General features: G+C 46.2%; 2 protein-coding genes across 3 annotated transcripts in view; one reads left to right on the forward strand and one right to left on the reverse strand.

Annotated features, from left to right (window-relative positions):
* Positions 1 to 924: 924 nt before the first annotated feature.
* SAV1 (salvador family WW domain containing protein 1) lies at positions 925 to 22,530 on the forward strand. Its single transcript, XM_036384360.2, has 5 exons — positions 925 to 1,185; positions 3,686 to 4,153; positions 11,487 to 11,757; positions 14,830 to 14,973; positions 21,380 to 22,530. Exons 1-5 carry the CDS (start codon positions 1,092 to 1,094, stop codon positions 21,585 to 21,587), a joined length of 1,185 nt encoding a protein of 394 aa, XP_036240253.1. The 5' UTR covers positions 925 to 1,091; the 3' UTR covers positions 21,588 to 22,530.
* A 243-nt stretch (positions 22,531 to 22,773) lies between these two features.
* Positions 22,774 to 26,650, reverse strand: part of ATL1 (atlastin GTPase 1) — a 32,733-nt gene continuing 28,856 nt past the window's right edge. For both annotated transcript variants that reach the window (XM_036384359.1, XM_036384358.1), the window contains one exon: positions 22,774 to 23,512. In XM_036384359.1, coding sequence (XP_036240252.1) covers positions 23,402 to 23,512 — 111 coding nt within the window. In that variant the 3' untranslated portion in view covers positions 22,774 to 23,401. The remainder of the gene's footprint in view (positions 23,513 to 26,650) is intronic.

The following is a 26,650-nucleotide window of genomic DNA, read 5'->3' on the forward strand; positions in this document are numbered from 1 at the left end:
GGGCAGGGGCTGGAGAATCCCTGAGGGAGCTGGGCAGGGGCTGGAGAATCCCTGAGGGAGCCGGGCAGGGGCTGCAGAATCCCTGAGGGAGCTGGGCAGGGGCAGCAGAATCCCTGAGGGAGCTGGGCAGGGGCTGCAGAATCCCTGAGGGAGCCGGGCAGGGGCTGCAGAATCCCTGAGGGAGCCGGGCAGGGGCTGGAGAATCCCTGAGGGAGCTGGGCAGGGGCTGCAGAATCCCTGAGGGAGCCGGGCAGGGGCTGCAGAATCCCTGAGGGAGCCGGGCAGGGGCTGCAGAATCCCTGAGGGAGCCGGGCAGGGGCTGCAGAATCCCTGAGGGAGCTGGGCAGGGGCTGCAGAATCCCTGAGGGAGCTGGGCAGGGGCTCAGCCTGGAGCAAAGGAGGCTCAGGGGCCCTTGTGGCTCTGCACAGCTCCTGCCAGGAGGGCACAGCCGGGGGGGTTGGGCTCTGCTCCAGGGAACAGGACAAGAAGGAACAGCCTCAGGGGAGGTTTAAATGGGATATTTGAGAAAATTTCTCCACGGAAAACGTTGTCAGGAGTGCCCATCCCTGGAGGTGCCCAAGGAAGGCCTGGATGTGGCATCAGTGCTCTGGGCTGGGTGACGAGGTGAGGATCAGGCACAGCTCGGACTCGCTGATTTCGGAGGTCTTTTCCAACCTCAACGCTTCACTGGTTGTGTCACTGTGGGGTTCTGTCACTGTCATTCCGGGGTTTCTGTTACTCAGGGGTTTCTGTTACTCAGGGGGTTCTGTCCTGGCGGGCTCCCGCCCGCTCCGTGAGGGGCCGCGCCCTCCCCGCCGCGCGGGGGCGCTGTGGCCGCGCCCCCTCCCCTGCGCTGCCCCGCGGCCGTCCCGGAGGGCGGCGGCCGCCGCCTTCCCACAACGCCCCGCGCGCCCGCCGCGTCCCCTCAGCGACCCCCGGCCCGGCCCGGTCCCGGTCCCGATCCCGATCCCAACCCCGCTCCTGGTCCCGGCCCGGCCCCCGGCGGCGGCCGGACCCCCCCCCCCCCCCGCCCTGCGGAGCGGGGAGCGGCGCCGGGCATGCGGGCGGTGGCAGCGGGCCGGGAGGTGGGATGCTGTCGCGGAAGAAGACGCGGACGGAGCTCTCCAAGCCGGGCGAGGTGCAGGGGAAGTACGTGAAGAAGGAGACGAGCCCGCTGCTGCGGAGTGAGTGTCGGGGGGAACCGGGGGACGCCGGCTCGGGGGGCCGATCCCGAGGCCTTTGTGTGCGGCCGGTGCGGGTCCGGCGGGCCCTGGAGCTGCGCGGCCTTGGCGGGGTGAGGGGCGTGAGGGGGAGTTATCCCTGTAAATGTGTATAAGGGTTATTTCTCCCTGTAAATGTGTGTAAGGGCTATTTTTCCCTCTAAATGTGTGTTTGGTGCTGTTATGAGCCCTGGGAGATGACGGAGGGGAGTTAAAACTGAGAGGAAACCCGAGTTTCAAAGGGAGCCCTGCACGCCTTGCTCCAGCGGGCGCTCAGCGTGCCCGAGCTCGGCGGTTTTTGTGGTTTTTATGATTTTCTCGGTGCCCGGTTCCTCAGTTTCAGCAGGCCGGGGTTCGGGCAGACGCTGATTTTAAATGCAGCCAAGAGCTCCAAGGTGAGGCTGGCCGGGGCTCGGAGCAGCCTGGCACAGGGAAGGAGGGAGGGAAGGAGTCCCTGTGGCACGGGGGAGCTTCGGGGCCGCGGCTCCGGGGATCCCTGAGGCCGCTCCCTCCCAAACGGAGCGCTTGTTTTCCCCATCCGAGCTCCGTGGAATGGGATAACTGTCCCGCCAGGCAGTTGCATAAAATCCCTGCATAAAAAATGCTCCAGGTCCTATCCGTGACTCAACGTGGTGAGGTCACCTGGGCTGCAGGGATCTTCCCGTGGTTCTGATGCTGCAGCCCTGTGTTCCTAGGGCTGGGCACATCACCACAAACACACACTGAAAGTGTGCTTGGGTTTGGGTTTGTTGGTCTTAGAAGATAACCCGAGATTGAAATGGGTTTGTTTGCTCAATAAATAAATATATTTATTGCTGACACCTTCTAGGGTGCACCAGATTTTAAGGTAAGTTGTAAGAGTTTATTAATAAAAGGTAATTAATAATAGGAATGACCTCATTCTAAGTGAAAGTTAGCATCTGTATTGATTTACCTGGAGGGAAGCTACTTATTTCTATCATGTTGAAAGTAGAAGGAGGGAGAAGAGGAATGTTGCACGTACTCGAGGGAGGCAGTGAAACTCTAAAGGAGAAAGTGAAATATCTCCCTGATAATTTGAGGACTTAATGCATATGGAATGACATCGTTTTTTCTGGCTGAACTTTGTGGCTTTGGGATCAGTGGGGGCAGTGTGAATTCTATCTTGGATTCCTGTGGGCATTAACATCTTGTCATTCCCAGTTTATAAGGACAACATTCCCAAAGAAGCAGTAGCCAAGATATGTGGATTTTCTTGACCCTTCTCACAGAGAAACACGAACCCTGACTGATTCAGCCACAGCATGGTGTGGGTGGTTTGGGGTTTTTTTTCTTGTGTGGTTTTTTTGATGGGTTTGGGGTTGGTTTGTTTATTACAGCTGCAGTTTTATTACACTGGCAGAACTGCTCAGTGGTGTGGGCTGTGCTGGTTTCTGCTGCACCTGGACATTCTGCAGCTTTACCACCACATTTACTCAAGCATATCACAGAATCACAGAATCACAGGATGATGAGGTTGGAAGAGACCTCTGAGATCACTGAGTCCAACCTGTGCCCTCACACCTCACCCATAGCACCCAGTGCCATGGCCAGGCTCTTTTTAAACACACCCAGAGATGGTGATTCCACCTCCTCCCTGGGAAGAGCATTCCAGTGCTTTATCATTCTTTCAGTGATTTTTTTTTCCCTAATATCCAACCTATCCCTTCCCTGGTGCTGCTTGAGGCTGTGTCCTCTGGTTCTGTCAGAGACCGACCCCACCTGTCTGCAGCCTCCCTGCAGGAAGGTGTTAGATGTGAAAAACGCCAATCACTCGTGTTTTAAATTTTCAAAGTTTAATAGTAATAAAATGGTTATAAAAACGGTAATACAATTAGAGTAATAATAATTTGGACAGTTTGGATTAGGACAATATGAGACAATAGAGACAAAGAGTTACGGACACTCCGGGTACCTTTTCTGGGCAAAATAAGCCCGAAAAAGGCCCCACGTTACCAGAGGATTAACCCTTAAAAGCAACAGCCTGTTGCATATTCATACAGCTCATCCATGATGCAGAAATTCCATTCCAACACAAGATTCTGTCTGAGCAGAATCAGCTTCTTCCTGTGAATCCTGACAGCATCTCCTGCCCGAGCACAGGAAGAAGTTCGTTTGTGCTGATAATGGAGCAATAAATTCTCTTTCTCTGGAAGATTCAGGTGTCCTGTGGCTGCTGTCTCACTGCAAGTCCTTTCTTTAGAAAAAAAAAGGATCCTACATAGCATAGTTTCAATTTTAACTATATTTCACACACTACTTAAGAGCATTAACACAACATTACTTTCTAACACAACACGTATAATATTCATTTGAATGTTTGTGAAAAGCCAATGATAAAATACCCATTTTTCACATTAGAGGCGCCTTAAGTGAATTTCCCCAATTTCAGCGTGTAAATCAGTGCCCAGGCAGGGCTCTCACTTCTCCCCGTGCTCCCCGGCAGATCTGATGCCTTCCTTCATCCGCCACGGTCCGACCATTCCCAGGCGCACGGACATCTGCCCTCCCGACTCCTCATCCTCTGCCTACGCCCCCGGCGGCGCCGATGGCCTCGTCTCCAGGAACCAGAGCTTCCTGCGGACCCCGGTGCAGAGGCCGCCTCACGAGATCCTGAGGCGAGAAAGCAACAGACTGTCTGCACCCTCGTACCTGGCCAGGAGCCTGGCCGACGTGCCCAGGGAGTACGGCTCCTCCTCCTCCTCCTCCTCCTCCTCGCAGCCCTTCCTGGCCGAGGCCGGGCCCGGCCTGGAGAACGGCGACGCCGGGGCCCGGGGCTATTACTGCGATCATTTCTACGATGGCCACAGGAGACGCCAGCTGAACGAGCGCCTGCACGAGGACTACAGGTATTATGAACACAACAGTGATCTGTTCCAGAGGATGGCCCACAATCATGGCAGGCACACTTCAGGTAAGGATCCCTCGGTGCTTTTGGGAAAAATGCGGGTTTGGTGAGAGTTGGGGTGGAGTTTGGGGAGTCTGGATGATCAGGGTCGTGTTTGAGCTGCTTTTTCATGGCATTTCTGGGATTTGGGTAGTTGGAATTGAGGGTTTGTTCACACATATCCAGAAAGGAAAAACAGATTTAAACCAGGATTATTTTCTTAAATAAATGGACTAAGGCCAAGCAGGTTTTGTGTACATCTCCTCTACACATTAGTTTTGGGTAATTGGAATCAAGGGTTTGTTCACACATATCCAGAAAGGAAAAACAGATTTAAACCAGGATTATTTTCTTAAATAAATGGACTAAGGCCAAGCAGGTTTTGTGTACATCTCCTCTACGCATCAGTTTTGGGTAATTGGAATCAAGGGTTTGCTCACACATACGGTTTCTAATGCCAGGTAATTGGAATTTGGTTTCTAATGGTTTCACATATGGTTTCTAAGGCTGGGTAATCTGAATTGAGGGTTTGTTCACACATATCCAGAAAGGAAGAACAGATTTAAACCAGGGTTATTTTCTTAAATAAATGGACTTAGGCCAAGAAAGTTTGTGTACATCTCCTCTACACATCAGTTTTGGGTAGTTGGAATTGAGGGTTTGTTCACACATATCCAGAAAGGAAAAATAAGATTTAAACCAGGATTATTGTCTTAAATAAATGGAGTAAGGCCAAGCAAGTTTGGGGTTTTTAATGCCAGGCATATGTACATCTCCTCTACACATCAGTTATGGCTAGCAAGGAATTTTATTCACTGGGGGATATCTCCTCTTTTCATGATGTAGAGAAAAACCAACAGCTCTAAACTACAACATTGCAGCATTATTATTATTATTATTGTTGTTATCATCATTAAATTTTAAGTATCATCTTATTTAATTTCATTGTTTGAATTTGACCTCAATAATTAAAATAATTCCTTATAAATAGTCATAGGGAAGAATGACTGCTTTGTGTAATTAGCAAATTGGTGTCTAATTAATGTTGAAATTTACTTCCTAATCCTTGACTCCTTTCTTTTAGCTTTTAAATTTGTTTGTAAATATGTCTGTTCCCCCCTTAGTTTCACTGGAACTTGCCTTTATTTCCTAAAGCAAAACAGCATAAGAAAGAAGAATCCATTAAATATTACTTTTCTGGAATATTTTACTCTGATATAACAAAAACTATGCCCAAGGAGGACTTTGAAACAAACATTTCAAACCTGTAAATAATGAAATATTAAAAAAAAATATTTAAAAATATTAAAAAAAAATATTTAAAAACCTGTCAATATGAAATACATTGTCACCTGTAATCTATAAACAAAATTGTAATTAGTGTCTGATAAAATAAATCCCCTGTCTAGAAAAAGAAACCTGCCAGGAAGAACATCAGCTGTTAATGCTGCTGCCCTGGTGTGTGGGATCAGAACCTGGCAGTGCCTTGTGTTTTCTTCACCACAGAAACACTTCCATGAAAAGTGGAAATGGCAGCCAGGAAATGCTGAAATGCTGAGGTTTAAGGCCTGCTACTTGAATCCTCCTTTATTTTTCTAAAAGTGAATCTGGCTGATCTGCCTGGGTTTTGTGGGCAAACCCTGCATCTCTGCAGTTGTTGCTCATCCAGCAGGCATTAAACATTTACCTGGGCCAGGTAACAAGCACTGGGAGCGTGTGCTGGGATGTCTGAGGGAGGAGAGGAGGATTGCACAAACCAATCATCAGTTTAACCTTCAGAATTGAGCAGCAGCTGTGTCTGCTGAGGAGATCCCCAGAAATGGAGCTCTGCCTTGCAAGTGGAGATTCACAGAGCAAATTTGTGAAAGGAGCTCCATATTTTGCTCCATTGTTGCAACATCTTCTTCCTAAATAGATTTTTTTTCCTGCTGTTTGTTGACCTTAACCCTGGAAATCATAAAGGAGCTGCTCCTGTTTGCTTGGTTTGGTCATTGACTCTCATAGTTCAATATTTCATCTTTTGAACAAGTTTACACAGGTTTGGTGATGGGTGAGTATTTCATCTCCTGCACTCGTAGGGACACACAAAGGTGAGCCTTGCACTTGCCACTGGTTTCCCTTTCCTCCATTTTTTTCCATCTCCATATGAACTCCTCAAGTGTTTCCTTTTTCTTAAAGAATTATGTGGCCCAAAATAAGAAAATTTTAGGTTTTGTTACTTCCTTCATCTCACCATTCAGCTTCTTTTTATTTGAACCATCCCATGCCTTCACACCTTCAGTGTTTTCCTTGAGTTCCCCAAATGTCTCTGTAATTCCTTGTTTCTTTTTCTTGCATTTCCAGAGCCTGTTGCTTTCACTGTCTTTGTCTAAATTACTTTACTGGTCTGCATTGTTGTTTCTCTTCATTGAGATGCCAGAATTGCCTGATGCCTGCAGTTCCAAATGAAAAATCTGGTTTTTAGCTGGAGTTTGTAAACGCTGCCTCCTTCCCTTTCCCTCCAGAGGTGCCCTTGCTCAGTCCTGGTGTGTTTTGGGTGGATTCCCCAGGAGGTGTTGCCTGGTGAACACGAGGTGTTCCTGCTTTGCTGGCATTCCATGGTGCTCACACTGAGGTGATTTTTGGGAGCAGTCTGGAAGTGAAGAGGTGCCTGTGCATTTCAGCTCTCATTCAACACTGAGATTTTCCTCTCTGGGGTTTGGAGAGGAGTTGCAAACATGTTCTTATCAAGGCTTCAGAGTGCTCAGCCAGGTGTTGAGGCAGCCCTGGGCTTTGCAGCAGTTGGTGTTTCAGCATTGCCTGTCCTTCCATGGCATTTCTCCTTCAAGCCACGTTTTCTCTCTCCCTGTGCTCCACTTCTGCCATCTCCTCCTTTCCATATTTCCATTCAGTTTGTTTCTCATTACCACCTCAGTGCTGCTGATTTTCCTGACCAATATTTTCAGTTGAGATACCTCCTAATTTTATACATTTAGCTACCTCTGTGGCATTTCTTAAATTTTTAATTTCTTTTTTTTTTTTTTTTTTGAATTATTATGAGTGTCCTTTTCAAACTTTTAATTCTTAAGAGACTTTTACCTGTCTTTCCTCGCCATCTCTTTCCTCTCTTCTAGGTTAAAGTTTTGGGGAGGTCTGTGGTTGAAGTTATACCTACAGTGTAGATTGGAACTAACTTGTAACCAAGACCTCAGAGTTATTTGTACCTGTGTGAGCGGTAAGCTGAACCATTCTTCTGTGTCTATGAAAATTGCTGAGCTTGAAATCAACTCTGTAAGGGCACTTGCTGGTGGTGGATTGTGATGAGTTCACTGGGATGTCACAGGAGAAAAAACAATTTAACAGAGAGGATCCACTCTGCTTTTGGTTCATCTGTTAAGTTGTACCCATGAAAATCTGCAAACTTGTTTGATGTAAGAGCAAAAGAAATACAAATTATGGCCTGAAACCCATTTAGAGCTGAAACAGCCATGTTTTTATTTTTCTGGGTGTACACTTCTGTCACTTTTAAACAAATGGCAGTTCCTGCCTTTTTCTTCTTTCGTGCTGATTTTGCAGGAATTTTGCAGCATAATTCCTGCCGTGTTCAGAGTTCTTCCTGTCATTTCCTATTTGTGAATTTGTGCTTGCTTGGAACGCCCCATTCCCTCCAACAAAAGAGGTGCTTGTGCTCAGGAAGTTCCTTCAGAGGCTTTGGAGAGGCTCAGGAAGGCTGGGACCTGCAGAAACAGGAGAGTTATGGGAGCTCTGTGGTATTTTATTATTACTTACTCTTGTCAAATTCGACAGTTTGTTCATCTTCTCTTCCTGCTCTTCACCCAGCTCTGATGAGGGCAAGGGAGAGGATTTTGGCATCCTGAAAAAAGGCTCTCAGGACAATTGGGCTAATTCAAAACAAATAGTGTTTGGTGAGATTTTTGTAAGTGTTTCCAAATTTTATTTGGAAATTTGGGTGAAGTCACTGGTGGGGAGTTCCTGGGCTCTGAAATTTCTCTGCATTTTCTACCCCAGTGGAATTTTCTCCTCTGGTTTTGCTCTTTGCCCTTTATGCTGCTGCTGGGATTTCTCTTTTTTACCTGCCCTTTGCTGGCAATCTTTGCTCCAGAGGGCCTGGATTTCTTTCCAGGCAGGGTTCCCTCAGAACAAAAACCCCTTTTACTGGGGAGGCACTGACATCATTCCCAGCTCCTTTGTTCCTTCCTAAACTCAACTTCCCTGAGTGAAGAACACACTCCAGACTGTTCACACTTGTGACTTTATTTGGGTTTTTGGGAGAAGGAACTTTCTGCATTGATAAAGTGCATTGGAATGTGCTGCTCAAAGTTCACATTGGTAATTCAAGACCTTAAATTGAAGATACTGCATCTTAAAAGTAGAAGGAAAATTAAAGCCTCAGTTTCAGTGTTGATATTCCTTAAAAGCAGCAGCTGAACCAAAAACCAACCCATTATCTAATATATTATATTATAATATAACATTATAAACAGAATTACCAGCTGAGGCTTGAAAAGGTTTTACAAATGCATAAATTGAAATGGATTGTTGACCATCCTTGAGATTTGATGGTGCCACTCCAGAGACCTTTGGGAAAAGAGGATAATTTAACTTGATTTCTTGGGAAAGCAGGAAGAAGGAGAACTTTTATTTGTTCCAGCTGGGAGAGCGTGTGAGCAAGAAAACCCTGAGAGTTCCAGTGGACATGCTCAGTTTATCTCATGGTAGGGATCACATCCTCCATGCCAGGAAAATCCCAAGTTTTACACCAAATCTTTGTATCAAAACTGTTCAGCTTTTCTGTTTGGGATCCATAAATCTGGTGCCAGCCCCCAGTCCAGGCAATGTCCCTGGTGCTTGCAGGAAAATCCTCTGTGGAGCTTTGGGCTGCTGTGAAAATGCTCTGGGGCTCAGACTTTACCTGGAATTTAAATGCAGAAAATGTCATTCCTGGAAATCTGCCATGGAAAAGGCAGGCCATGGATTTAGGCTGGCTTGGAATTTTCTTCTTTGGGTTATTCTTTGGAAAAAATCACAGAGGAATTTACTCTTTCCTCCAGGTGTTGTTTAGTTGAAATTACAGAGGTGTGTGTATATATATATATCTATATATATATATAAATATCTATAAAAGTTAATTTTGCTCTTCTCTTACTCTTCAAAACTATAGGAGGAGTTTTTCTCTTTGGTGTGTATCCATCCTCCCACAAAGCAACATCTGAGGTTTATCAGGGAAACCAACAGACAATTTCTTTTGATCCCTAAAAAATAATTCTACAGGGAAAAAATGTCTAAATTGTATTAATTGTTGATTTTCATGCCACAGTGCTTGATGGCTTTAAGGCCCTATGAATATCAACATCTTGAAACTTCAGCAGAGATAATATTCCAATATAATCTGTGATAGAAGGGAAAACATGATTGTTCCAACCATCAGTTTATAAGTCTGGCCTTTGATTTCATGTCCATGGAATATTGTTCAAAACTGGTAATTTCTGCATCTGCACAAGTTTATTTTAATGGTTTGGCTCTGCTTCTTCATACAGGAAATTAAATTAGCAAAAGGAATGGATAAAATATTTGTGATCTGGTGTTACTTTTGTTCTTTGCATCTTGGAAATTAAAAATAAGCTGGCATTGGGAGAATCCATGTGTCAGGAGAGCTTTAGTGCAGAGGATGGCACCTCTTCCTCATTAACCTTTACCTTTAGGAAAAAGAAATATCTGTGGATTTGAGGCCAGAATTTAAGGAGGAGGAACTGTAAGAAAAATACAGGGATGTGCAGGTTTTAACAGTTAACAGAAAAACAGGGATTTTTTTACTCCCCCCAGTGAAATTTGTGTGTGCAGCCCTCGTGGCAGCGATGATTTAACAATCACAATTTCCACAGCCATGAAATCCCATCCCAGAGCTTCCTGAAGGGGGAGAATCCTGGGTTTGTTTGGCCCCAGCACAGCATTCTGAAGAAGCTGAAATGTTCTCATTTTGTCCCTGGCCTGTGGAGCTGAACCAGCTTCACTACCCCAGCCCTTCCAAAGGTCAGGAAGGCTCCAGATGTTTCTTTGCTCTGGAATTAAGCTCTGGGTTGTTGAATCCCAGTTAAAGATGGACACAGCTTCCCTTTCCAATGCTGACAAACAGGTGAGTGCTGACAGCAGAGGAAATCCTTCCAGGCCAAACAGCTCAGAGCATGGCAAAGCTGGAAGAAGATTTATGGCTGAGCACAAAGTTTGAAAGGAGGATGTTGGTGAGGGGGATTTGAATTTTTTCTTTTTTTGTTTATCCAGTTGTTTTGGAGCCTTCCTGTAAATTTATTTTTAATTATTGTAATATTCTGTTAGGATATAGCTCACCCAGGTTTCAGGCTGCCATTTTAGGAGAGATTCTGCCTTTCCCTTGCCTCAAAAAATAACCCCACAAAAATGTGATTCCTGAAAAGAAAAGGAGCAGGGGGTGGATTCCTGTCAGTAAATGTGTGTGTGTGTGTGGAGGGTGATTTCTGACTTCTAAAAATGTGTCAAAAGTGGCTCCTAAATCCCTTCTGCTGGCTGTGGGACCCAGTAACACACAAACTCTGCTGCCAGTGGGATTGAATGGATGCATTTGGCTGGGGGATGAAAAGATAATTGGAATTATCATTAAAACCAGATACTGTGAGGGACTGGAGGGAACTCCTTGAAATGAATTTTTAAAGGGAATTGGATGGAGCCCAGCACATCCAGGAGGTAGCAAATTCCCAGGGATGGGAAGAAACCTGCAGAATTCTTGATTATGTCACTGGGGTTTTGTGGCTGGGTGTCCTGGGGCTGGTTTTTTATGAGTTTTCTGCACTTGCTCATCTGGTTTTATTTCTTCCCAAGTGTCCTGGGGAGGGATGGAACAGGAGCTGTTTCTGTGGGCATCTCTCACCCTCCAGCTGCTAAAAACTGTAAAAACTCTCTGTGTGTTACAACAAATCCCACATTTCAAAGAGCTGCTGAGCTGAGCAGTCTTTTAAACCTAGTGCTGGATCAATCCCAAACGTGCTCTGATTCCAGGGAAAAGGTGGGAATTTAATCAGCTCTTGGACCCCAACCCTGCTTGTCCCTCCTCTCTTGTTTACCCTGTCCTGTTGCTGCTCTTGACTGGTTCACCTGGAAAGCTTTGTTAGGACTCACTGATTTGTCTGGATAGTTTTAATTTCTGGATAGATTGAATTTCTGAACTTTTGGGGTTTTTTTGTTGTTGATATATGAAATTGTTGTTTGTTTGTTTTTGTTGATGGGGTTTTTTTGTTTGTTGCTAAACGAAGCAGCCGTAATAATTCCTTACCAAAAATCCTAATTTCTGTAAATCTCTCCCTTAAACCCCGATCTCCCTTTGTTTTAGGCATCGGGAGAGTCGCTGCTACATCTTTAGGAAACTTAACAAATCATAGTTCTGAAGATTTACCTCTTCCTCCTGGCTGGTCAGTGGACTGGACTATCAGAGGAAGGAAATATTACATCGACCACAACACCAACACCACCCACTGGAGCCACCCGCTGGAGCGCGAGGGGCTCCCGCCGGGCTGGGAGCGCGTGGAGTCCTCGGAGTTCGGCGTTTACTACGTGGATCACATCAACAAAAGGGCTCAGTACAAGCACCCCTGTGCTCCCAGGTGAGCTCCCACCTTCCCTGCCCCCCCTGGGTGGTTTAGTGCAGGGAGGAGATGGGTTTGTGTCATAAAACAGGGAAAAAAATCTTTATTTTCGGCTTTGCCGCTCTTCGGGGTTTGGCTCCTGGTTGTGGTGTTTAGAAGCAGGATGGTGCTGCTCAGTCAAACAGAGCAGCTCTGCAGCTGCCAGGAGAGCTGCAGAGTTGGTGAGAAGAGAATTGAGATGTAAACTGAAAGTCTGATGTGCCTGGAGGTGCTCTGGACATCTGAAATGTGAACTAAGTCTTGGCTGGGATGAAAATGGGTATTGCAGCTACTCAGAATTTCAAAGTAAAATAAAACTAATACACATCAAACCCAATGTTAATTGTTAATCTACACCAAATCTAACAGTTAATTGTCAATACACACCCAATCCAATGTTAATTGTTAATATACACCAAATCTAACAGTTAATTGTCGATACACACCAAACCCAATGTTAATTGTTAATATGCACCAAATCTAACTGTTAATTGTCAATACACACCCAATCCAATGTTAATTGTTAATATACACCAAATCTAACTGTTAATTGTCAATACACACCCAATCCAATGTTAATTGTTAATATACACCAAATCTAACTGTTAGTTGTCAATATACACCCAATTCAATGTTAATTGTTGATATACACCCAATCCAATGTTAATTCTCAATATACACCCAATCCAACTGTTAGTTGTCAATATACACCCAATCCAATGTTAATTGTTAATATGCACCCAATCCAACTGTTAGTTGTCAATATACACCCAATCCAATGTTAATTGTTAATATGCACCAAATCTAACTGTTAATTGTCAGTATGCACCAAATCCAACTGTTAATTGTTAATACACACCAAATTAACAGTTAATTATAAATACACACCAAATCTAACTTAATTGTTAAAACACACCAAATCCAGCTGTTAATTGTCAATATGCACCAAATCCAATGTTAATTGTTACATTGTTAATCCAGATTGTTGATCTCTGCTCTCAGTCTGCTCTGCTGATACCCAGGAAGAGAAAGTTCCTCACCTTGTGGCACAAAAGATAAATAGAAGGGGATATCTTTAAATGGAGTAGCTCTGATCAGCTGCTGCCTGAATCCAGCTGTTCTGACATGTTAAATTGTGGATTGTGTGAATCAATACTTTTAAAATATTTTACAAACAGCTCCAGTGCTTTGAGTGGGGCTAAGGTGAATTTCACCAAAATAGCAGCAGCAGCTATTGCTGAGTGCAGACCCCAGTGAGGTTGCAGCAGCAGCCTTGGCAGTGGTGAGTGTGTGCATAATGCTCAGGAATGAGTGAATCTGTGTATAATGCTCAGAAATGGTGAATTTGTGTATAATGGTCAGGAATGGTGAGTGTGTGCATAATGTTTGGAAATTGTGAATCTGCATGTAATGCTCAGAAATGGTGAGTGTGTGTATGATGTTCAGAAATGGTGAGTGTGTGTACAATGCTCAGGAATGAGTGAATCTGTGTATGATGCTCAGGAATGGTGAGTTTGTATATAATGTTTGGAAATTGTGGATCTGTGTGTAATGTTCAGAAATGCTGAGTGTGTGTATAATATCAGGAGTGGTGTGTCTGTGTACAATGCTCAGGAATCATGGGTCTGTGTACAGTGTCAGGGGTGGTGAGCCTGTGTACAGTGTCAGGGATGGTGGGTCTGTGTATAATATCAGGGATGGTGTGTCTGTACAGTGTCAATGTCAGGGATGGTGTGTCTGTACAGTGTCAGGGATGGTGTGTCTGTACAGTGTCAGGGATGGTGTGTCTGTGTACAATGTCAGGGATGGTGTGTCTGTACAATGCCAGGGATGGTGTGTCTGTGTACAATGTCAGGGATGGTGTGTCTGTACAGTGTCAATGTCAGGGATGGTGTGTCTGTACAATGCCAGGGATGGTGTGTCTGTACAATGTCAGGAGTGCTGAGCCTGTGTACAGTGTCAGGGATGGTGTGTCTGTACAGTGTCAGGGATGGTGTGTCTGTACAGTGTCAATGTCAGGGATGGTGTGTCTGTACAGTGTCAATGTCAGGGATGGTGTGTCTGTACAGTGTCAATGTCAGGGATGGTGTGTCTGTGTACAGTGTCAGGGATGGTGTGTCTGTACAATGTCAGGGATGGTGTGTCTGTACAGTGTCAATGCCAGGGATGGTGTGTCTGTGTACAATGTCAGGGATGGTGTGTCTGTACAGTGTCAATGCCAGGGATGGTGTGTCTGTGTACAATGTCAGGGATGGTGTGTCTGTACAGTGTCAGGGATGGTGTGTCTGTACAATGCCAGGAATGCTGAGCCTGTGTTCAATGTCAGGGATGGTGTGTCTGTACAGTGTCAGGGATGGTGTGTCTGTGTACAATGTCAGGGATGGTGTGTCTGTACAGTGTCAGGGATGGTGTGTCTGTACAATGTCAGGGATGGTGTGTCTGTACAGTGTCAGGGATGGTGTGTCTGTACAATGTCAGGGATGGTGTGTCTGTACAGTGTCAGGGATGGTGTGTCTGTACAGTGTCAGGGATGGTGTGTCTGTACAATGTCAGGGATGGTGTGTCTGTACAGTGTCAGGGATGGTGTGTCTGTACAGTGTCAGGGATGGTGTGTCTGTACAGTGTCAGGGATGGTGTGTCTGTACAGTGTCAGGGATGGTGTGTCTGTACAATGCCAGGGATGGTGTGTCTGTACAGTGTCAGGGATGGTGTGTCTGTACAGTGTCAGGGATGGTGTGTCTGTACAATGCCAGGGATGGTGTGTCTGTACAATGTCAGGGATGGTGTGTCTGTACAGTGTCAGGGATGGTGTGTCTGTACAGTGTCAGGGATGGTGTGTCTGTACAGTGTCAGGGATGGTGTGTCTGTACAGTGTCAGGGATGGTGTGTCTGTACAGTGTCAGGGATGGTGTGTCTGTACAATGCCAGGGATGGTGTGTCTGTACCATGCCAGGAGTGCTGAGCCTGTTTTCAGTGTCAGGAGTGGTGCCTGCAGAGCGTGCATGCTGTGCAGGGTGCTGGCTGACCCTGTCTGTCCGTCTGTCCCTGCAGCGTGCCCCGTTACGATCAGCCGCCCCCCGTGTCCTACCAGCCGCAGCCCCCAGAGAGGAGCCAGGCCCTGCTGGTCCCTGCCAACCCCTACCACAGTGCTGAGATCCCTGACTGGCTGCAGGTCTATGCCAGGGCTCCTGTCAAGTGAGATTCTGCCTTTTTTTTTTCTTCTTTTCACTCTGAAAATGAAAAAACAAAAATTGAATTTCTGTGTCTGACAGCAGAGCTTGTGCTGTATTTGGTTTTCAGGCTGAGCTTGACAGCATGAGGGAGTTGTACCAAATGTTTATCCCATTAATTTGCTTTCTTTCAGGCATCACTTTGTGCAGCTCCCACAACTGGCAGAAAGCTCTGTCACAGGGTGAAGGATGTGTTTTGCTTTCAGAGTATTTACAAGAGCGGTACCACGTGCTCAGAAAATATGTGAAACATTTCTAGGGTGGAACTTCCTCATGTCTCTTTTAGTTCTTTTTAAACAGCACAGCTTTTCCTTCACCTTTAAGAGTTTTAAATCACAGAATCATGAAATTGTTTGGGTTGGAAGGAACTTAAAAATCATCCAGTTCCACCCTTGCCATGGGCAGGGACACCTTCCACCATCCCAGGGAGCTCCAAGCCCTGTCCAGCCTGGCCTGGGACACTTCAGGGATCCAGGGGCAGCCCCAGCTGCTCTGGGGATCTGTGCCAAGGCTTCACCTCCCTCACAGAGAACCATTTCTTCCTAATATCCAACCTAAATTTACCTTTCTGCAGCTGAAAGCCATTTGTGAAAGCCCATTCCAAACACAACCCCCAGCCTTTGGGGTCAGTCCCATAAAATGATCTCATTCAGACCATCCTGAGTCCCCTTGTCCTTCCCTCCATCCCTTGTCCACAGTCCCTTTCCAGCTCCTTTGGAGCCCCTTTAGGCCAAATGCTGGCTGACATCTCTATTTCTATATTTCTATATTTCTATTTCTATATTCCTGTTGAAGAAATTGAATTAAAAACTAAAGGCTAATAAAAAGTCATTTTGTCAAAAAAAAACGTGCTGCAGGAACAGGGAGAATCTCCTCCAAAAAAAGGTTTGGGTCAGCATCAAGAAATGAGATTTTCTAATGGGTGCAGCTCTGCAGAGCAGTAACACTGAATAGAAAGCAATAAATGTGCTGTAATAATTATTAAATCATGTGCTATTCATAAGGAGAATATGGAGAAATTCAGTTTTCCAGCAGTGAGGACAGCCTGTAACTGCAAATTCAAGCTGTGGTGTTCAGTGACTTCCACTAAAAAAATTCCTTTATTTTATTACCTGCTCCTAGTGAGTACAATTTGAATGAGTTTTATTCTTTCTTGTGACTGCTGGCTTTGCCAGCAGCCCATAAAATTTAAATTGCCCTAAAAGCCCCCAGCACACTGAGGCTCCACACTCAGTTCCTGTAGCCTGCAGGATTTGTATCCTAGAAATCCTTCCAGGTTTTGGCTGCAGATCCATTCCTTTATTGAGGTCTTTGCCACATCCAGGCAATGTGAATTTAAATAGCTCAGCCTGTGTTGTGTGGATTATTTTGGGTATTTTCTTGAAACTTGAGAAACAAACATAAGACAAGTTAAACAATTCATCAAGGATTTCTTTAGAGCAAGTAGGCTGAGACAGATTTTTAAATTTTTAATTATCAGCACAGTTTTGCACTGAAAGAATTGGTTTTATTTTGTCATGATTTGTTACTTACCCCTGGCTTTGTAAATTGATTTAGCTTGGGTATTTTTTGTTTGTTTTTGTTTAGAGGAGTAGATAATTATGGAAAAAATAAGATTATTAGATTCTGTTGTAACAAATTCCTCTAGAGCATAAAAATTAGGGTTAGAAAAAGCCTGACAGAGAGTCCAGGAGGTGTTAACCAAAATAATCTTTGTTTATAGGAAAAAATTCCTTCCTGTGAGGGCAGGGAGGCTCCTGCTGAGCGGGAAGGGAGGAGGAGGGAAAGGTGTTGTCCTTGTGAGCTCAGCAAGCCAGAGGGGTCCCCTAATTAACAGTTAATTGTTAACACACAGCAAATCCAATGTAATTGTTAAACTGTTAATCCAGATTGTTCATTTCTGCTGCTCAGTCTGTTTGCTGGTAGCCAGGAACAGAAAGTTCTTCACACAAGTGCCTGAAAACTTCAGCCCTCCTTGTCAACACACAGCTCCAGCTCCAAACAGCTGCACTTGGTTATTCCTCCTTTTTTTGGGAAAAAAAATAAAAGATTTTAGCAGTGCAGCCCTTTCAGAATCAGGGATAACTTTAACACAGAGGCTGTGATAAGATTTAATTAAATTCTTAAAATTCCTCAGAGCATCTTTGGAAGTCACCTGCACGCCCTGGTGCTTCTGTGATACCTCTGGAATGTGACTTTCAGTGGGGAATGCAGTTTATTTCCACAAACCCACTGATACTCCAGCCTCAGCCTCCAGCCAGGTGAATCCATCTTCTCCTGTGCCTCAGCTACATCAGAGATCTCCATTATTCCAAATAACTCCATTATTCCAAATGTCTCCATTATTCCAAATGTCTCCATTATTCCAAGTATCTCCATTATTGCAAATATTTCCATTATTCCAAATATCTCCATTATTCCAAAAATCTCCATTATTCCAAGTATCTCCATTATTCCAAATGTCTCCATTATTCCAAAGATCTCCATTATTCCAAATAACTCCATTATTCCAAAGATCTCCATTATTCCAAGTATCTCCATTATTCCAAATAACTCCATTATTCCAAGTATCTCCATTATTCCAAAAATCTCCATTATTCCAAATGTCTCTATTATCCCAAATGTCTCCATTATTCCAAAGATCTCCATTATTCCAAATGTCTCTATTATCCCAAATGTCTCCATTATCCCAAATATCTCCATTATTCCAAATAACTCCATTATTCCAAGTATCTCCATTATTCCAAGTATCTCCATTATTCCAAGTATCTCCATCATTCCAAAGATCTCCATTATTCCAAATGTCTCCATTATCCCAAATGTCTCCATGATCCCAAATGTCTCCATTATCCACGAGCTGTTCTGGGTGGGCAGAGCAGCCAGCTCCCCATTTCCAAGCTCAGGAAATCCCATTTTGGGTGGGCTGTGTGAGGAGAAGCAGGAAGGGAGGGGAGGGCAGTGAGGCTGGAAGCACAGCAGGGTTTGCATTCAATGCCCACTGTCGATTATCGCTGCTAATTAACCAGGAGGGGTTAATTGGAGAGGCTGAGCAGCCAAGAACACTCATTACACTGGACTGGGGACAGTGCCCCGTCCTTGGGAGGGACCTGAGCTGCTGAAGTCATTCATGAATTCATTTTTCTGTGTGACTTGGATTGGAACAGATGCTTTCCAGTAAATATTCCGGGTGGCTTGTGGATGGAATTGCTGTTCAGTGCTCCCAGAATGCATTTCCATGGAATGCCAGGGTGGTGTGGTGTGGAAGGGAATTGAAAACCATCCCACCCCACCCACCTCAGGCTGCTCCCAGCCCTGTCCAGCCTGGCCTTGGGCACTGCCAGGGATCCAGGGGCAGCCACAGCTGCTCTGGCAATCCCAGCCCAGCCAGGAATTCCCAATTCCCAATCTCCCACCCATCCCTGCCCTCTGGCACTGGGAGCCATTCCCTGGCTCCTGTCCCTCCATCCCTTGTCCCCAGTCCCTCTCCAGGTGAGCATTCCCAGCTCTCCCAGCTGTGTTTCCTGTTGGTTCTGGTCGCTCCAGGGCATCCCCTGTGGCCCTGCAGGGGCTGTGAAGTGCTGCAGGAGCTCCTTGGGCCAGGTCCCACAAGGTTCAGAGTCTGAAACACTCCCAAGACAGCCCAGCTACCCCTGCAGGCATAAAAATCAGCAGCATGGCTTCTGTTGCACTGTTGGAAACAAAAAGGTTTTAATAAACCTTTGATTAAAAAGGTTTTAATAAGGTTTTAACCTTATTAAGAAGGTTTTAATAAATTTCTATCGTTAAATAGTTTAATAATATTTTATTAATATTAAATTAATATTTATGAAATAAAATTTAATAATTGAATTTTGTTAATTTAATATTAACAAAATATTGTGGGATAACTCCCAAACACACATGAGAATCTTGACTCCATGTTTCATTCCATTTTATGATATATATTATATTAAAAGAAAATGATATATCAAATATAAACTATACTAAAATAGAAGAAAGTATTTTATTTGAATAAATTTTAATTTATTTTTTTATATAAAATTTTTGCCTTATTTTAAAAGGCAAAATAACAGAAAAATCGAGCCAGGTGTAGGAGGTCCTTGCTCCTGGTAAAACACCTCACAGAAGTGATTTGGTTTTTTGTTCTCTTCTTTTTCTGGTAAATTGCCCAGTTTGGACTTTTTGGCTTCTGTCCAATCAGCCATCCTTAAGTTTGAGGTGAAGCCCCCCAGGTCCTATGAGGTTTCTTTTCACCTCATTGAGGAGAGAAACTTCTGGGCTTATTTCCTTTCTGTGGGGACAAGGGAGAGTTTTGTGACTCCTGCAGTGATGTTACCCCAGCCCAGTCCCAGACACAGCCCCACCATTAGGGCTCAGTCCCATGGAGGGATCTCATTCCAGCCATCCTGGAGAGACCCTGTTGAGACAGGAACTGAAAGCAATTCAGAGATTTTAGAGGAGCTGAGATTTTAGTTAGAGATAAGCTTTATTAGAGTTAATTAAAATAAATTAAATACAAGGCCTTGATGAAGTTTAAGAGTTCGTAGTTCAATAATTGATTGCTTGTCAACACAATGTTTGGTGAGCTGGGTTTATAATGAAGAATATAGAAACTGATAAATGGCTTTTAGGAACATAAGACAATTGTGGCCTCCTCTGTTCTGAACCCAATTGAAGATGGGAATGGGAGTTCTACCAAGGGTTCATTTGTCAGATCTGCACTGAAAAGGCAGCAAGGTCAGAACGAGGAAGACTTCATTTACTTCCTCATTTTGGGACCCCTCCCCATGAAAGGGACCATGGACCCACTTCAAGGAACAAACTGAGCATGCTTAATGGCTTTTGAACTAATTACCATGCTTAATGGCTTTTGAACTAATTACCATACGGGGCAGGGAGTGGGATGTACCACAGTTATGAATATGGATTTGTATTTTGGGTATTCAATACTCTTATATACTCATGGATACTCTTATATACTCTTATATACTTACAGATAAAAGGGCTCTGGAATCACCTGTAAATTGTGGTGTGTATTTGGGAGCTATCCCACAATAAACATTCACTTTCTAACTTTAAACTGTTAGAGAGTTTTTGGATATTGGTACTAGATCAATATCCATATTGGGAATGGGATGTACCACAGTTATGAATATGGATTTGTATTTTGGGTATTCAATACTCTTATAGATACTCTTATATACTCTTATATACTTACAGATAAAAGGGCTCTGGAATCAGCTGTAAATTGTGGTGTGTATTTGGGAGCTATCCCACAATAAACACACACTTTCTAACTTTAAACTGTGAGAGAGGTTTTGTCCCTCACAGTTGGATATCAGCACTAGATCAATATCTGCCACAGACACATTTTATGGAAAATCCTTTCCTTAGGATCTTTACTCCTGGGAAGCTGAGAGGCCTCAGAAATGAAATGCAAACAATGGTTATCTGCTGCTGTGGAATGCAACAGGGGCATCTGGGATTGGTCTCATGTGGTTGTTTTTAATTAATGGCCAATCACACTCAGCTGGCTCAGACTCTGGTCAGTCACAAGATTTTATTATCATTCCTTTCTATTCCTTTCAAGCCTTCTGATGAAATCCTTTTTTCTATTTTAGTATAGTTTATATTTGATATATCATTTTCTTTTAATATAATATATATCATAAAATGAAATGAAACATGGAGTCAAGATTCTCATCTCTTCCCTCACCCTGGGACCCCTGTGAACACCACTACAAATGTGAAAAATGTGTATTTTATGATTGGCTTTTTGCAAATATTCAAATGAATATTATATGTGTTGTGTTAGAAAGTTATGCTGTATTAATTCTCTTAAGTAGTGTGTTAAATACAGTTTTAGGTTATAAAATATGTTAAAATTGAAACTATGCTATGTAGGATACTTTTTTTAAAGAAAGGACTTGCAGTGAGACAGCAGCCACAGGACACCTGAATCTTTCAGAGAAAGAGAATTCATTGCTCCATTATCAGGAGAAATGAACTTCTCCTGCCTCAAAGATGCTGTCAGGGTTCAGAGGAAGAAGCTGACACTGCCCAGACAGAATCCTGTGTTGGAATGGAATTTCTGCATCATGGATGAGCTGTATGAATATGCAACAGGCTGTTGTTTTTAAGGGTTAATCCTCTGGTAACGTGGCAGAAAAGGTACCCTGAGTGTCCATAACTCTTTGTCTCTATTGTCTCATATTGTCCTAATCCAAATTGTCCAAATCATTATTACTCTAATTATATTACTATTTTATAACCATTTTATTCCTATTCAACTTGGAAAAGTTTCAAACCAAGCCACTGGCGTTTTTCACCTTAATATCCATATTTTTAACCAGTCCCTGTGTCTCCCCCAGGTACGACCACATCCTGAAGTGGGAGCTGTTCCAGCTGGCTGACCTGGACACGTACCAGGGCATGCTGAAGCTGCTGTTCATGAAGGAGCTGGAGCGCATCGTGAAGCTCTACGAGGCCTTCAGGCAGGCGCTGCTGGGGGAGCTGGAGCAGCGCCAGCAGCGGCAGCAGTGGTACCAGCAGCAGCAGCAGCACAGCGCCAACTACTGAGCTCCCTGCCCGCACCGCAGCAGCTCTCCAAGGAAAAGTGCTTCTGGTTGAAAAGGCAGCTTATTTTTGTTGACGTTGCACCTTTGTTATTATTATCCTCTTGAATATTTTTCTACATGTATTATGTGTTGTTTATAAAAAGTGGAAATTGTTTGTTAATCTTTTTTGGCCGCGCCGGGAGTAGTTTGAGTTTGTTATCCTGAGAAACCAGCAAGTTCCGTGTCCCCTGATGCTCCAGCCCTTCCCTGCAGTCAGCTGCAGTATTAAAAGCTGGCTGTGTATTTTTGAAGGGCAGTAGATGCAGCCGTCACGTCCTGCCTTCCAAACCTTGTCCAGATGCAGATGCCTCGCTCAGGGCGTTTCCCTGGGGGTTGGGACCCCTCTCCTGAGAGCTCTGCTCTTTGTTTACAGCTTTAATGTACAGAACCAGCCCCGGCCTGTTCACTCCCACCAGGAGCTGATCTCACCCTTCGACCCCAGCGCTTCGCCCAGGCGAAGCCTGCGTTGCCTTATTTTTTACTTTAGCTCATTAGTACTCCAGCCTCACTCCTCATTTCCACACAGATTACTCAGAGGGGGACGCTTGTACCTTCCCAAAGACCAAGATCTCTAAGCAGAGTGGCTTTGATCCTGCATTTCCCAAAACCTGACCCGCTCCAGTGGAAAGGCAGTAGCATTGTCTGACCCACTGTGCCACCCCAGGGGGAAAATCAGGGATGTAACAGCAATTACTGGGTTTTTTGTAATGAGCTTTTGTCTTAAAGCTCCTCACTTGGGGAAATCTTTAATTGTCCAGTTACCCTCTCCAGTAATTTCATTTGGTTCATTAATTGTCCTGATATGTTATTTATGGGTTCTTTTCAGTGCAATAAACACTGCAGACAAAAAAAGTACATTTCTTGTAAATCCTACGAATTCAATAAAAATCATTTTGTTCGATGAATGAAGGGTTTGTGTGACTGATTTGTGCCCTTTCAGAACATCAGATAAACCATTCTTACCAGCAGGAAAAGCCCCATGGGCTTGAGATGATGGAAGCTCTTGGTGGCACCAAGCTCTGGGTCTGTCTGTTTGAATGACCATAAATGACCCTCAAAACACCAACCCCAAATCAAACCAAACGTGTGAAAAACCCCAAGGGAGAAGCTCTTGCTTAGGTAATAAATAATTTCACTGTAGAACCAACTTCTTAGGAACCAAAAGCAAACTTTAATAGTTCTGACAATAAAAGAATAGAACTGTACCACACGTCCTATGCACTATCGTGGATAAATATGTACAGAAACACAGAGAAACTTCCTCCAGAACAGCTACAAAGTGACACTTTGTGCAGACAAACAGAAACGGTTCCTCACAGCACCCTTAACAGACCATAGCAAAGTGCCCTTAACGGTGTCTGATAAAGCAAGTTAACACTTTCATTATGTTCATGTAATTAAACAGTTAAACGAAGGAAACAAACGTGGTTACATGTTATAACTTCTTCAAGTACCTGAAATAAACTGCCTTTTGGACAAGCTTCGGCCATTTTAGTTGCGGTATCACGTAAATTATCGTTTCCTCGGTGGTGACTAATTAAGAAGGGGGAAATAAGGCTTCATAAATGAGCTGGGAGTCGCTGGCGATGACAGAGCGAAGCTCCGGGCTGCGGCAGCGCCCTCTGTACACAGGGACAGGGCCGGGCCATCCATGCTGGCGCTGCCCGCGGCGCCGCCGCCCCGCTCCCGGCGGGCTCGGGACGGACACGGGCGGCGATCCCGGGGGAGCCGCGGCCGGGCGGGAGCGGCACCGGCACCGCCGGGCCCGGGGCGGCCCTAGCGCTGCTTCCTGTCGGAGGCCGGGCCGGGCTCGGGCCGGGGCGCGGGGAAGGCGTGCTGGTACAGGTGTCTGTGCGTGGCGGCCGCGCTGTACAGCTTGTACAAGGCCTGCGGGAGACACGGCTCTGAGCGGCCCTTCCCGCAGGGCAATCCCAGAGCCAATCCCGGCAACCCTGATCCCAGGGGATCCTGAACCCGGGGAATGCCAGACCTAGGGAATCCTGATCCCAGGGGATCCTGAACCCGGGGAATCCTGAACCCAGGGAATCCCAAACCTAGGGAATTCTGATCCCAGGGGATCCTGAACCTGGGGAATCCTGAACCCGGGGAATGCCAGACCCGGGGAATCCCAGACCTAGGGAATTCTGATCCCAGGGAATCCTGAACCTGGGGAATCCCAGACCTAGGGAATGCCAGACCCGGGGAATGCCAGACCTAGGGAATCCTGATCCCAGGGGATCCTGAACCCGGGGAATCCCAAACCCGGGGAATGCCAGACCCCGGGAATCCCAGACCTAGGGAATCCTGATCCCAGGGGATCCTGAACCCGGGGAATCCTGAACCCAGGGAATCCCAAACCTAGGGAATCCTGATCCCAGGGAATCCCAAACCTAGGGAATCCTGATCCCAGGGGATCCTGAACCCGGGGAATCCTGAACCCAGGGAATCCCAAACCCGGGGAATCCCAGACCTAGGGAATCCTGATCCCAGGGGATCCTGAACCTCGGGAATCCCAGACCTAGGGAATCCTGATCCCAGGGGATCCTGAACCCTGGAACCCCGATCCCAGGGAATCCCAAACCTAGGGAATTCTGATCCCAGGGAATCCTGAACCTGGGGAATCCCAAACCCGGGAAATCCCAGACCCGGGGAATCCCAAACCTGGGGAATCCCAGACCTAAGGAATTCTGATCCCAGGGAATCCTGAACCCTGGGAACCCTGATCCCAGGGAATCCTGAACCCAGGGAATCCCAAACCTAGGGAATTCTGATCCCAGGGAATCCTGAACCCTGGAACCCCGATCCCAGGGAATCCCAAACCTAGGGAATTCTGATCCCAGGGAATCCTGAACCCTGGGAACCCCAAACCCGGGGAATCCCAAACCTAGGGAATTCTGATCCCAGGGAATCTGATCCCAGATCCCAAACCCAGAGAATCCCAAACTCGGAGAATCCCAAACCTACAGAATCCAAATCCCAGGGAATCCCAAACCCGGGGAACCCCTGCCCCAGGAAATTCTGATCCCAGGGAATCCCAAACCCTGGGAATTCTGATCCCAGAGAATCCCAAACCCAGGGAATCCCAAACCTGGGGAACCCCTATCCCAGGAAGTTCCAATCCCAGGGAATTCTGATCTGAGGGAATCCCAAACCTGAGGAATCCCAAACCCAAGGAATCCCAAACCCAGGGATCCTGGTCCATCCCAGCCCCCGTGTGTTCTGTGCACCAGCACAGTTGGGTCAAGTGCCCAACACACCCAGAGGGCTCCAGCTCTGGGTTCAGGGCCTGAGGGAACACCTGGAGCTGTGCCAGGGCAGGTTTGGGTTGGATTTCAGGAAAGGTTCCTCCCCCAGAGGGTGCTGGCACTGCCCAGGCTCCCCAGGGAATGGGCACAGCCCCAGAGCTGCAGGAGCTGCCAGGGATGCCCAGGGTGGGAGTGTTGGGGGTCTGGGCAGGGCCAGGAGCTGCCCTGGGTGATCCCTGGGGGTCCCTTCCAGCTCAGGGAATTCTGTGACTCCACAATTCCAATTTTCCAAGCACCTCAAGCCCCCTGAGCTGTATCAATGCTTCATTTGGAGCAGGAATGAGGCATTTGGGGTTGTTTTTCCCTGTTTTGGTTCCTGCAGCCTCAGCCTTTGCTTCCCCCCCAGGCAGCTCCGTCACTGCCTCAGCCCGAGGGCCGGGGGTGGCACAGGTCCCTGTCCCCATCGTTTTCCTGCAGATGGTTTGGGGTTTTTCTTTCTGATTTTACCATTTTCTGTTTGTCCTGGAGCCAGGCCAAGCTCAGAACAGGCAGGAGCAGCCGTGGGGCTGCACTTCCCACAGGGAATTGAGAGCACAGCACCCACAGAGCTGGGAGAGGCTCCGAGCCCACAGGTGGGTGACACCCTCGTGTCCCTCCCTGCCTCTTCCCCACCTCCATCCCACAGCAAACAGCAGGAGCTGCCAGGACACAGCTCAGGACCTGGTGTCACCAATTGTCACAGCTCTGACATTGCCATTTAAAATAAACTTGGGGTGGAATAAACCAACCCAAATCCCATCAGCTCCTGCTGGGACTGCTGGCAAACCAGGATCAGCTCTGGAAGGGGTGGGAAGGGGCACCAGGACCCCACACACTGGCAGGGTGATGAGTTCCTGTGTGCTCAGGGGGTGAATGGAGCAGGAGAGGCTGAAGGAGCAGTGAGGAGGAGGAGGGTGAGGATGAGATGCCTCCAGAGGCGTCCAAGAGGATGCTGATCCCATCCCAAATGGGCTTTTGGGAACAGAAGGGGTGGTTTGGGATGGTTTGGGAACAGAGTGGACAGGCAGAAGAGAATTCACACAGCTTCTCTGCTTCTCTTTCTGGGAAATTCACCCTCAAGCCCCATCCAGGCTCCCTTGCAGCATTTTGTGCTGCTTTAGGGGCTTTTGTGATGCCAAACCAGTGCCACAGAGCTCATTTTTACATGGCAGGGTTTGTTCAACACCTCATCCACAGAAAATCCTGTGTTCTGCCTCTTGGCACCCCTGAGGTACCCAAGGGCCACGCTGGCTGCTGGCAGGGATGAGGGATGGGATGGATTTAACAGCCCCAACTTCCTCTAAAGGAACTGCCCCAGCACTCAGGGGCTCAGGAGGTGGCACTGCCAGCTGGAGCTGGGGGGCTCTGGGGACACAGAAAACGTGGAAATGTCTGGGGAGGCACTGGGATCCAGAGCTGCAATAAATAAAAGGCCCATGTGCAGGAAATTTGGCTTTCTTTGGTTTAATCAGATCCTGGCTGAGGCTCTGCCCAAGGAACATTCCAGAAGCTCCCACTGGGATCCTGCAGGGCTGGGCAGGAGGAGCACAGGGAGCTGAGCTGGGCACACCCAAAGAGCTGCTGTGATCACAAACCAGAATCCCAGAATGGACTGGCTTGGAAGGGAACCCTAAAACCCCAAATTTAGTTCCAATCCCCCTGGAATGAGCAGGGACACGTTTGGCTGTCCCAGGCTGCTCCAAGCCCCAGTGTCCAGCCTGGCCTTGGGCACTGCCAGGGA

Source organism: Molothrus ater, chromosome 6 (genome assembly GCF_012460135.2).
Source record: "Molothrus ater isolate BHLD 08-10-18 breed brown headed cowbird chromosome 6, BPBGC_Mater_1.1, whole genome shotgun sequence".
Classification (NCBI taxonomy): Eukaryota; Metazoa; Chordata; class Aves; order Passeriformes; family Icteridae; genus Molothrus; species Molothrus ater.